Here is a 13,526-nt window from a genome sequence, read left to right on the forward strand (position 1 = left end):
TCTCCATCAGAAGCGCGTCACTGATGCGCACTGAGACTGAACATGAACTCGCCTCAGAGGAGCTGATTTACCCATTTCTGTGCACTGAGAGAAGCCCTGAGAGACATTCGCATCGCACGGAAACGGACAAACTGGATATTTCATCTCAAACAGTTTGTCGCGCGGCGGAGGCTTCTGACGGACCTTCCCGCGAGCTTTCATCGGTGTGGTTCGACTCCACTGAAACTCGACTTCCAGAAGCTCCTCGATCGATTGCACCTGATCGGAATCAGACGGCGGATTTTTGCCTTGTTCATATGATGGGAAGAAGTGAAAAGACTGCGGGAAGAGCTCGCGTCGCGTCGGGATTCTTACAGCAGATGATTCCTTTAAGAGTTTTCCTTGTTTTATTGCTCGTCGGCGTCGGTGCGGCTCAAGGTAAGACACAGAAGCTCTTCTGTATTAATGTTGTGTCTCTTCATACTGCTGGCCCAACTTTACTTACACGAGCGACATAAAGTTTGTGATCTATTGTGTGAAATAATTGTTCTGGTGCGTCATCAGCATTTTATTCTTACAATTGTCAACGTCGCGTGACACGTGTTTCAAGGGGAATTGATTTAGTGCATTAAACTGCCAAAGATGTGTGAAATATATTGTGTTTCAATCATATTTCATGTTTAGATTCTGGTCAAACAATGTCTTTATCTTTTAGAACGTTGAGTGAATGTATCACTGATTATTGTGTCATTCGCTATAATGTAACAACAGTATTATTGCTGTTCAATAACTCTCTTTAGATTTGTATATTAACCTCCTATAGAGGATTTGGAGCATCAGAACTTTTTGCTGATGTTTATCAAAGTGTGATCATGATGGACAGGCAAGAATGAATGCGAGTTATCTTGCGCGAAATTAAAGATGAGCAGCAGATGTTTTCTTTGCTTATGGGTGAACAAGCACTGAAATGAGACCATCTTTGCCTTCCTGTGAGTTTATCGTGCTGGTAGTTTGTTGTGTAACGATGCATTTGTGGTGGTGTTGGTGCAAATGATAGTTTTATTTGTTTAACCCTTGTGCGTCAATTAAAAAAGTCACGTCCACGTCAGAAAACTGCCATTTATAATGTTGTTTATTAATATTATTTCCCACTTTCAATTGGTTATATTTGAACCAACATCAGTCCTGATCATAGCTACTAAATATTCATTCATTTTCAGGATTTAACCCTTTAAATGCCACAATTTAAATGTCTTTACATAATGCCACAGTTGTTTTTTTTATACACACACACACACACACATTCTCAATACAAGCATGCAAAATGCACACACACACACACACACACACACACACACACACACACACACAGTTTTATCTGCATCATGTATTCAGTTGTCCTGCAGGTCTCTATAATACAGTAAACTGTAGAATAGGGGAAAAGCTTGTATTTGCTCCACAGGATAAACATGAGAAAAATGGCACCATCTGGTGGAACATTTTAAACTTTTAAATGTTGAAGCCGAGGCTCCGTAATGTAAACAAAACATCATAGAATTCATGATTTGATGCTTTAAAGTCTCTGGGATCAAATATTGCAGTTTTAATGGGGACATTGTTGTCCTAAAGGTCCGGAGTGTGACTATTTTGTGTGCCCAAAAATACACCCTTTCATAAAATGTATGTCGTTGCATTAACACAGTCAAAATGATTGAAAAATTTAAATAAAATGAAAAATACAAATGTCCCGAATGTCGCACAAGGGTTACACCACTAACTGACTATATACAAATCATTTATTTTGCTCTTAAAGGAATATTCTGGTTTTAATGCAAGTTAACCCTGTAAAGCCTGACTTATGAAAGAATTGTCATTTTTTATTAAACATTTTTTTTAAATTTACATATTAGTACCATTAGACAAACTATAAAAAGAAATTGTAAAAAAAAAAAAATTTGGAAATTGCATGTGTTTTCTTTTTTTTAATGCATCATATTTGATACATCAGGCTTTTAAGGTCAATCTCCTCCAGCACTTCATTTGTGTGGGACATTTGTTATGTGAGTTTGTCTACTAGGGGTAAATATTGGGGTATTATCAGAGGACTCTCTGGGCTTTTCAGAGACACTAAATGTTTGAGAGTTTGGCCATGATCACTTCCTCTCCTCTATAAATATAGACTGAAATGTATCACCGTTCAATTCGGCACATCAAATATAATAAAATGTATAACTTATATTTTATGCACTATATATATATATATATATTGCCATATCGCTGGGTCTCAGTAACTTGATGACATCATAATGGCTTGTCATGTAAAATAATGAGATCTTTATAATGACGGAGCAGCCGGCATGTATGGAAATACACAGAAATATTAGTTCACACTTTAAATATATATATGATATAATTAATTTTTAAAGCTCTGTGATTTATTTATTTTGTTGTGGTGTGCATGAATGTAATGCTGATTGAGAGATATTCCTCAAAAAACTGTTGTATCATATTTAATATGGATTTCAAAGCAGGATTTTCAATAAAATAATATACAAAATTTTAACCAAGCACAAGTTGCTTCTAATCAGCAAATACTCATTTTATAATATCAGTAACAATATAATCATAGTCACTTTAACTTTATTAAACTCAGCTGTCATTTATCCCAACATAAGAGTCACTTTTCATTTTAAATATATCGATATAAACATTGAAACCACTTTTATTTTTACACATAACCACTAGATGGTGCCAAAAACATGTGAAACATACAAACAATAGATTGTTTGGCTTGGCTTTATAGGGTTGAGCTCAATGGACAGCATTTGTGATATAATGTTGATTACCACAAAAATTTATTTCGACTCGTTCCTCGTTTTCTTTAAATGTGTGTTCCAGTGACACACTTCCAATGGAAGTCAATGGGGTTTAATCTGTCAACATTAAAATACTGTTTCAACAGTATAAACACAAGACATAAACAATATGTGTGTTAACATGATTTTACTGTCATTAAATCACTCACTGACCACATCTGTGGAAAGATAGACAATTTTACAACTTTGTTGCCATGATGACGTAAAGCTGTAAACCCTAAAATGACTAAAAGCAACAATCTAAACCGCTTTACAGGACAGATAATACACGGAGATCAATGCAAGTGCTTTTATAAAATTATAAGTGTCACATTTCTGACTTTAAACCCTCCAAAACTTGCCCCCATTGACTTCCATTGGAAGTGCCTCACTGGAACCTCTTGTTTGTTTTTAAAGGGTGAAAGAATGACTTCAGGCCCTGATCCGTTTAGATAAGCTATTTTACATGATAGATTACAGCGTTGCCCCTAAAAGAGAGGTTTCTCTCTGGTTAAGATGCTTTCAAGTTTGTCATTGTGGCATGTCTCTGCTAAAACCAACGCTCAAGCCGTTTGTCCTTTTTCTTGCCGTTAAGGGAAATGAAGTGTACAGCCCCCATTGAAAGGAATTTAGCTGAATAATTGTTGTACAAGTAAACAGTGGCAGCCATCTTCTTGACACAGGAGGACGGCACAAAGACCTCCTCTCCATTAAAAGCCAGTTTTGTAAATCTCCTTTGAGCCGTGTTTGACATCGGATTAAACCCTCCCTTGGTGGCTTACATGTAGTTATAGTGTGCAGGTGGCTGATTCTGCTGATTCTTCACTTTTGGAGATCACTGAAAGGGTTGTCATTATTAAGAAAATAAACGTCATTATGATATGTTTGTTAGAAACTCGATCCAGTCTGGTAAAGCCCCTCTCAACAATTGGGAATAGTTAATGAGAAACAGGGAAAGGATGAGGGAAAACTATCCAGCTCCAACGTCTGAAGGGCATCGCAGGATGACATAAACCCTATTCCAAAACTCCTCCGAGGCTGCAGGACCATTGACTGATGGGAACACGAACCAGGTCTCTTTTGTGCCCATTAAGAAGTCGATATTTGGGGAGAACATTGTTTGCAACTAATTAATGGGCCATAGGTTTTTTTGGGGGGGATATTAATGAGCTACACGTTTCCGGTTCACATGGGGATATTTCACTGCCCAGATGACTTATTGCACTGATACCCCTTATTAAAGGAATATTCTGGGGTCAATACAAGTTAAGCTCAATCGGCAGCATTTGTGGCATAATTTTAATTTTACCATTTAAATAAAATAAATATAAATAAAAAACGACACATCCCTGCTTTGCTTTAAACAAAAGCACAACCCTGTGTTACAGTGAGACACTTGCAATGGAAGTGAATGGTGCCAGTCTGTAAACGCTTAAATTAGAGCTGTCAGAATTGACGTGTTGACGCATGCGATTTAATTTGACACGTTTAACGCGTTTACCATTAATGCATTTGAATGGTGAAACCTTTTCTAATGTGTCATTTACATTCATGCATTTGGCAGACGCTTTTATCCAAAGCGACTTACAGCGCACTTATTACAGGGACATTCCCCCCGGAGCAACCTCGAGTTAAGTGTCTTACTCAAGGACACAATGGTGGTGACTGTGGGGATTGAACCAGCAACCTTCTGATTACCAATGTATTATACAGAGCACTTATTACAGGGACAATCCCCCCGGAGCAACCTGGAGTTAAGTGTCTTACTCAAGGACACAATGGTGGTGACTGTGGGGATCGAACCAGCAACCTTCTGATTACCAGTGATGTGCTTTAGTCCACTACGCCACCACCACTCCATTACACTGATACACACTTCACAACACACCAGAGCCCTTCTACAAAGGTGACCCTACAAGCTTAGCATAAAACCGCATAACGTGGCGGTCCCATAGACATTCTATAGGCGGTAATGCGGTAACGCTAGTTGACTGTTACCCTCTATCCTAAGATTAAGCCACGGAGGTTGTTATCTCTTACAGTGCTTCCCCTGCCAGTGATCAAATGGATAAAGGAGCTCTTAGCGTTATTTCATGTACAAAACAAACCCAGATTAGCATATGTAATGCGCATTATAATCACCACAGAATCACGTCAAGTCTTAACTATCACCAAGACGCAGAATGAGATGTTTTGGGCTTCAAGTGCTTTTCATGTGGAGTTCAAAGTGGCGTTGACGCTCCGACGTGAATCTTGAACGCAGCTTCACGATTGCTGTATGAATGTGGATAGCTACAGTATACCGGCAGATTAATTTTGTGGAGGATGAGAGTTTATGAGATTTAATGCCCATTGCAATTGTGGCAGGGCGGAGGGCGGGGCCGGGTCGTGATTATACACACCCGGTCCCTTATCAGCCTAATTAAGCCTCCGAGAGGGATGAAGGCAGACCGGAGTCAAACCTCCGACCCCCAGTGGACAGAGCGCCCCTCCGCTTTTCTAGCGGCACATAGGGACATTCCTCCGCCCCTGGCAGCGGCCCTACCGCTCCAGGTGATTGGGGAGTTACTTCCCTCGACCCCTCCGCATTTCTGGGGGACGGCAGGGCACTCCTCCGCCCCTGGCAGCGGCTCCATCGCTCCAGGCGGTCGGGGAATCCAGTCCCCACTCACCCCGCGGACGACGGAAGTTCCCTACTTCTGGGCGGTCAGGCTAATCCGTCACCCGGCAGATGGTAGTGGCGCTCCCCGGGTGGACGGCAGTGTCGGACTCTGCGACGGGCATCCCTCCTCCTCCCCGGGTTTTGGCACCAATTTAAGGGGATTCAGATGGGCAAGGAGGAGGCGCCCTACCGTCCCCCAGAAACGCGGAGGGGTCGAGGGAAGACCGCCATCCACGAGGGGAGGAGGGAAGTAACTCCCCGGTCGCCTGGAGCGGTAGGGCCCCTGCCAGGGGCGGAGGAATGTCCCCAGATGTGTGACTTTTATTCTGCAGAACACAAGTGAAGATTTTTAGAAGAGTATCTCCGCTCTGTAGGTCCATACAATGCAAGTGAATGGTGACCAGCACTTTAAAGCTCCAAAAAGCACATACAATCGCAGTTAAAGTAAGCTATACAATTCCAGTGGTTAAATGAATGTATTCTAAAGCTAAACGGTCGCTTTGGGTGAGATGCAGATAAATATTGAAGTCCTTTTCACTATTATTGTTTACTTCCAGTCGTTCTCCGATGTGCCTCTTATGTGCGAGGGCATTGGCATGTTCCAGCGGTATCGCGTCAGTTCTCGCGTGAAGTGCTGCTTGATTTTGTTTTGTTTGAAAGCTTCATTGGTTTTGCTTTCATTTGAACATGCCAGCGTGCTTGCATCACGTGAGAGGCATATGGATTGCTTTTATGCTGCCTTTATATGCTTTTTGGAGCTTTAAAGTGCTGGTCACCATCCACTTGCATTGTATGGACCTACAGACCGGAGATACTCTTCTAAAAATCATTGTGTTCTGGGATGGCATGACGATGAGTCCCTACAACCCTAAAACAACCATTTAAACAACTTTACTCAAATAATACACCAGTTTTAACAAACAAATCAATGCCAGTGCTTTTATAAACTTCACATTTCAGCCTTTTAAAGCCTCCAAAATTGGCTCCATTGTAAAGTGCCTCACTGGAAGCTCGGGGGATGAGTTTGAAAATATTTTGGGGGGAAATCAACGTTCATAAATTGGCCTAACTTGCATCGAAATCCTTTGCACACTTGCAGCTATTGTTCGTGGATTATTCCCTCACACTTCTGTTTTATCTTCCCCTCAGCCACTTCTGCTATCCCCTTATTTTTCACTGTCGATACACTTGTTTTAATTGTGTGAATTCCCACTCGTCCCAGTGTTCTCTTGGCCCGGGCGAGGAATGGGATAAATAGAGGCCGAGTACGGGAGTGAATCACTTCAAGTACAGTAAAATCTCCAGTAGAAGTGTCTCCTTTCGCCTGAATATGAGTAAGAGGTGACCATGTAAGTCAAGATGCAACGAGGGGATAAAAACCTCCCTGTCCAACCCGAATAACCCTTGACAATACGTGGACCGGAGACGGTCTTGTCATCCGTTGAACAGCAGAAGGGCATGTGGATTTGGGCGCTGAAGTAGACCGGCTGTCGGTTTGAATATGCAGATCCTTTTGTTGATGAAAGCCGAAGATCCCAAATGCGCATAATCCATTCTTGTACATTTTTGTTCACAGGTTTTAATTGTTTGGGTTTCTCAATTTGGCCACTTTATAAGCACTTGTTAAACCGGTGCATGCCGTGGTTTCCATATGCAACGCTCGATCCTCTTCATAGGCAAACAAAGACGTCTTGTTTGTTCTCTTATACACGTAATTACTGTAAAGCCTGAAAAAAAACAGCAAACGCAGAGCCTACTGTGCTCGTCATGGCATGAGTTCACTCTTTCCATGTCAGTCCTCAATATGTGTCCCATGAGCTTTGTTTACATGGGGGGGGGGGGACGGGGGCTAAAGCATTTAAGACAATATTTGTATTTTTCTAATGATATACTAGCAAAACGCTCAAGAGATGACCGTTAAAACACACAGAGCTGATGGGCGTTAAAATTGTGCGTAAGTGAGAATGTTATTGCCATCATCATTACTCTAAGCACTTCCCTCACTGCCTAACGTTTGAGTCTCAGGGGCACTACTACGGTTACAGACATCATGGTCATTCTCCAAATACGTTAGGAAAACACAAAGGCAGCTTTGTGTGCTCTGCGGCTACTATAGTATGACCTAGTGCAACAATGTGTTGGTGATTCCCTGAGGATGAAATGATTTAGCACATTTTTTTTGGAGTTGGAGAATGTGTGACTTAATATTCTAAGCTCGGATGGGCCCACAAGGGGAAAACATTATAATTGTATAAATATGACTAACGACACAAACACACAATAGGTGTCGTTTGAAAGATTAGAAACTTTACTTTCCATTGCATGTAGATATTATGACCAAAACTGAACAAGTGCTTTGAAATATGCAGATAAATCGGAAAGTGTTACGTTGTGATCATTTATTAAAAAAATTGTACTAAATATTGCAATCTGTAAAAACATCAAACTGATCAAATATTCATGTGTCATATATTGTTGGAAAGCTCTTAACGAGTAAAATACAACCAGACTATTTGTTTTACTCACTGATGACAAATATAGCGAGTAACAGCTAAATATATGTCTTTGACAATTATGTTGGTGTTGCTTATATGCCACGTTTTTGCTTACATCTTCAGAAAATGTAAACGTAAAATAAAATATCATATATCATTATTTAGAGTCTGTGATTATCTTTCAATCGAGTCCACACACAAGATAATCAGATGTATAGATCATTAGATAATCCACATGAAGCACAATGTTACATATGACCACCAGGAGATGGCGCCAAATACACAACACAGACTCAATGATGACTCAAATGACACAGAATGAAACTCATCCTGTGAAATCTCATGACTAAATTCATGTCTGCATGCTATGCAAACCTTTAGTCATTGTTGTGTTTGCATGTGTAATTAGTTCTTATGTACAATTATTATCTTTTATTTGTTTGGAGATGTTTTTGGACACGATGATCAACATAAAATTTTTCTCAGATAATGTTGACCTGATTGGAAATAAATTAATCAGTTTTTCAGAGCTGCCTTATTTACACACCGAGATATATAATGTCAAATAAAAAAAAAAAGGGGGGTTCAGCAGTTTCTTAGGTATATTTTATCATGAACACTTGATTTATTATTATTTTTGTTGAGTTATAAGCCTTTAATTTTGAGTATGCCAATGAAACTGGAAATCTTTAGAGCTTAGAGAATTCGTACAAGCAGTCACGTGCAGGTAAAGGTCGAGCCAAACGTTGTGTCATCGTCGCCTTGTGGGCGTCAGCATTACTCGCTGTTTGTTTGCCTTCCCCCGTGTTAAGGATATTTTTGGTGATAATTGCTGTGAAAGTCGTGCTGAGGTTGCAGCTTTCTTCTCTTGACGTCACATTGCGCTCCGGCTGCGAAAAAGATGTATTCCAGTATGCGCACGGCATTGTCCGTGGCGACGCATTCCATATCCAGCTGTGCACGAAGGTAAGCGGGCAAAGTCACTGCAATGACAGCCTCTCGCCTCTATTCTCTTCACAAAGCCAATGAGGAGCGGAGTGAGTGCAATTAATCACACGCTGTCACCCGTGAAACTACGGGGGGAAGCATCAAAGTGCATTGGCTTCTATTAGCAGTCCATTAGCGCAGCCCGGCACAAGTGCAGATACTTCACAAGCATTCCAGTGCAAAAGTGTCTGACCTGTCTTGTTGACACACTCCTTTTCCTGTAATGACGGCCACTTACATCCATACCTCACTGGTGTGTTTAACCCTCTCCGTATGGGTGACGTGTGTATATGTGTGTATATATATATATATGGAGCGCCATTAAACCTTTCTTTTAATGTAATGAGTCGCATTGACTTGCCTGTGAAATCCAAACCCGGGCACTCGGAGGCTCTTTGTTTTCCACTTACAGAAAGGCTGCAGCTCGGAGAATCCTCAGTGTCCAATTATAGCTGAGGATCAGAGAAATGTAATTTACAGCCTCTAGTCCTCATGGAGAGGGTAATTGTGATCAGGAAACGGAGAGAGAGATGAGAGTTATTACCAGTCAAAGGGGCTCCGCTCAGGGCAGTTAGGAGGGCGAGTGACATGACGCCTCTTTAAAGGTTTTTCTGTAGTGGACACCACCCAACCACATTTTAAACATTCACATTGTTGTGTAGAGTTGTGTAATGTGCATAATTTCTGTGGCACTAGTGGCATCAAACAATAATCGCTGGTGTTTGCGAAGGCATTACTGTTGCTATTGCTCATACTCTGGGTTAAAGGCGGTTTCAAAACTACAGCGCATAACTCATCCTGCGATGTTTGTTCTACGGGCATGAATGATGCTTGTTGAAGAAAGCTGTGCCATTTACTTTTCTAAGCAATCAGACCTTTTGCCAGTTGAGCAATAAAACGCATGAGAAAATGCCATAGACTTGCATTGAAGGTCTCTCTCACCTTTCTGTTCACTTCAATCCATCTTCACCAAAAACTCTTTAAAAAAATAAATAAACATATTAATAAAGCTGCGTATTGACAATGTTCTTCACGATAAAAAACACACAGTGACACATATATTATGATTCAATAAGTCACAAGCAATCACGTTATAGTCTAGCTGCATTAAGTGTGTGCGCTCGAGCGATGAGCGTCCCATGACAGAGTGTGCATCAGCCAGTGCAGTTTCAATCTCTCCCCCTTAGATCGGGACATTCACACGACTCATAGAAGAGCCGCTGACCGCACGGAGAAATGACCATTTCAGAGTTTATAGTTATTTGTTTATTTGTTTATTTAAAGGATCCCCATTAGCTGACGCCGAGACGACAGCTAGTCTTCCTGGGGTCCAAACAATACATCCAAAAGCCAATAATTACAATCACAATTACTCACAAATATATCATATATAAATACACAAAAACAAAAAATAAAAACAAAAAAAATGTACGTTATCTTCTGCCATATTATTTGAACTTTAATACAATGTGACACATTAACGATGTCACGCATTAACGATGTGACGCATTAAAGCTGTGATGCATTAAATATGCGGCACAGTCAATATAACCGCATTTAAAATGTGACACAGTCAATATAACTGCATTGAAGATGTGACGCAGTCAATATAACTGCATTGAAGATGTGACGCAGGCAATATAACTGCATTGAAGATGTGACGCAGTCAATATAACTGCATTGAAGATGTGACGCATTAAATATAACTGCATTGAAGATGTGACGCATTAAATATAACCGCATTGAAGATGTGACGCATTAAAGCTGTGATGCATTAAATATGCGACAGTCAATATAACCGCATTTAAAATGTGACGCAGTCAATATAACCACATTAAAGATGTGATGCAGTCAATATAACCGCATTAATGATGTGACGCAGTCAATATAACCGCATTGAAGATGTGACGCATTAAATAGAACCGCATTGAAGATGTGATGCATTAAATATAACCGCATTGAAGATGTGACGCATTAAAGCTGTGATGCATTAAATATGCGACAGTCAATTAACCGCATTTAAAATGTGACGCAGTCAATATAACCACATTAAAGATGTGATGCATTAAATATGCGACAGTCAATATAACCGCATTTAAAGTGTGACGCAGTCAATATAACCACATTAAAGATGTGATGCATTAAATATAACCGCATTGAAGATGTGACGCATTAAAGCTGTGATGCATTAAATATGCGACAGTCAATATAACCGCATTTAAAGTGTGACGCAGTCAATATAACCACATTAAAGATGTGATGCATTAAATGTAACCACATTGAAGATGTGACGCATTAAATATAACCGCTTTGAAGATGTGACGCATTAAATATAACCGCATTGAAGATGTGACGCATTAGATATAACCGCATTGAAGATGTGACGCATTAGATATAACCGCATTTAAAATGCTCTGACATGTAAGTTTTGCTTCAGTGGAGCAGCAGCCCGGCCTTGGTGTATTCCACAATGAGCGTGCTTCTGTATTTGTGTATAATTCTCTCATGATGTGCATCAGCTGAAGCGGTTTGTAAAGTTTGGAGTGTATCTGTGATCGGTGTAATTCTTCAGTCGTGAACTGCAGCGCTGCTCTCACACGTCATCATTACAGTTTAATGTGATCTCATGTTACATTAAATGACATCAAACGACTGTTTGACTATTTGTCAACAATGTCGACGAGTCATTTCAGCCCTGTTGAAGTATGGACTCGTATCCCGAGACAAAAGTAAACTAGAGGCTTTAGTAACTACGTCGGGATTTAATTAGTTGGAAACGCCAGTTCTTACCGCAGTACTTGGCAAGTCGTAAACCCTCTGGAAATCAACGTGCAGCTGGCACAGATGGAATATGAAGATATGTTTTAGTGCAGGAAATGCTGATTTTTAGGGAAAAGTAGTGTTTTAAACGTGGCAAAATGTATTAAATGAATCTAACAGGACTCTTATTAGAAGGCTAAAACATCATGCAATTAGACAAAATATTTAATAAACAAACATGCAAGGGACGGGGAATCGCATTGAGCTTTGGAATAGGAATACGTGTGTGGCAGACAAGCTCTCATTCATCGGGAAAGGAGGAAGCAGGAACCGGATTAACAATCAAAAAGACTTTAATTCAACATGAAACACTGAAACATGACAAAAGTGCACACACACAAAACACTGCTGCGTGCGTCTCTCTCTCTCTGGCGTCCCCGCCTCATTTTATCTCTCTGCCGCTGATCGGGCAACACGGCGCCAGGCGTTAATCCTCTTGGCCCATCCAAGCGCTCCTCCAGCACAATATATATATAAAACTAAAAAGAAAATGAAAAATATATATCTAAAACTAAAAAGAAAAAAAATATATAACTAAAAAGAAAAAAAATAATAATAATATATATATATTAAAAAAAAGGAAAATATATATAATGTATGTATATGTATAATGAGTTCCAAAAACAAGTGTAAATGTAAAATTGACAAACAAAAGAGACATTTTAAATATTTTGAAGTACTTTTGATATTTAAAACAAGATTTTTCATGTCTTTCACAAGTTTTTAAAGCCTTAAAAGGAAACGATATATCCCTATTTTATTATTTGTTTTATACATTTAAATTCAAATAAGTACAAATGATTTCAAATGGTGTATGAAGCTCACATGCACCTTCAGAAATATGAGCATATATGACAATTAATCGTGAAATCCCTAAAAGAGAGCATTAATCGTGAACGGCTGAATCCTAGTAGTATTGCAGTTCTGTTTGTTGCCACAAGTAAAGCAGGAGTTACACACACAACCTTTAACCTCCTTAAATGAAGCAAATGTTTCGGCAGCACCACCCTGTCATAAAAGCATTGTCATCTACAATAGTTGCACTTATTCTCTTGTCTTTGAGACTGAACCGCAGAATGCTCTTTTACTCATATTGCATGCATGGGCTGTAAAAAGCAGCGAGTCACGCCAGCAGTCGCTTTGCTTTTATCTGCGCTGTCGTGTGACGGAACTCCCTGTGGACATGTAGTGGTGTCCAGTCTTTTACAGGATGCCAGGATGCCTGCTGGGAAACTGAGGCGATTTGCATCACTAGGTACACCAAGCACCCCAAACATGTTACTAACTTTAACCAGTCAGCCATATGCTTCCTGACCAACAGCACATGATAGCGAATGAATCTGAACGTTAATCAAAAACCAACATATTCAATCCAAGTTCTGGAATGGCAACGAAGCTGCTGAAATTACACTTGCCAAATTATTAGTGTGCTTGGCTAATGCGTAACGCTTGCCCGGCTGCCCAATTGACCATCATTGAATGAGTTTGTGCCTCTCATACTGATGTGGACGACGTAGAATTCGCGTATAACGATAGGTCTGTTTACCGCTGTCCACCTTAGACCGTCCGTCTCCTCCCTGCAATCATGGGAACTTGAGACCTGCACGTTCCCATTTCCTATCTTGACTTTATCAGCCTCCCGGCTCTGTTATTCTTCAGCTCGGCACACGGCAGATGAAAGCATAGCTCAGATAAATGTTTGTGCTTCCCTGTTTTTATGGTGCTTAA

At 40.2% G+C, this 13,526-nt stretch overlaps 1 protein-coding gene and 2 long non-coding RNA genes across 5 annotated transcripts in view; 1 reads left to right on the plus strand and 2 right to left on the minus strand.

Moving 5' to 3' along the window:
- Nucleotides 1-13,526, minus strand: part of LOC127636457 (uncharacterized) — a 185,185-nt gene that overhangs the window by 61,382 nt on the left and 110,277 nt on the right. The window lies entirely within an intron of this gene.
- Nucleotides 1-13,526, minus strand: part of LOC127636460 (uncharacterized) — an 84,254-nt gene that overhangs the window by 61,304 nt on the left and 9,424 nt on the right. The window lies entirely within an intron of this gene.
- Nucleotides 1-13,526, plus strand: part of LOC127636399 (netrin receptor UNC5C-like) — a 246,330-nt gene that overhangs the window by 6 nt on the left and 232,798 nt on the right. For both annotated transcript variants that reach the window (XM_052116850.1, XM_052116851.1), the window contains exon 1: nt 1-417. This exon is cut by the window's left edge and continues 6 nt beyond it. In XM_052116850.1, the coding sequence (XP_051972810.1) occupies nt 24-417 (394 nt within the window). In that variant the 5' untranslated portion in view covers nt 1-23. The remainder of the gene's footprint in view (nt 418-13,526) is intronic.

The sequence above is a fragment of the Xyrauchen texanus genome, chromosome 44 (assembly GCF_025860055.1).
Source record: "Xyrauchen texanus isolate HMW12.3.18 chromosome 44, RBS_HiC_50CHRs, whole genome shotgun sequence".
Taxonomy (NCBI): domain Eukaryota; kingdom Metazoa; phylum Chordata; class Actinopteri; order Cypriniformes; family Catostomidae; genus Xyrauchen; species Xyrauchen texanus.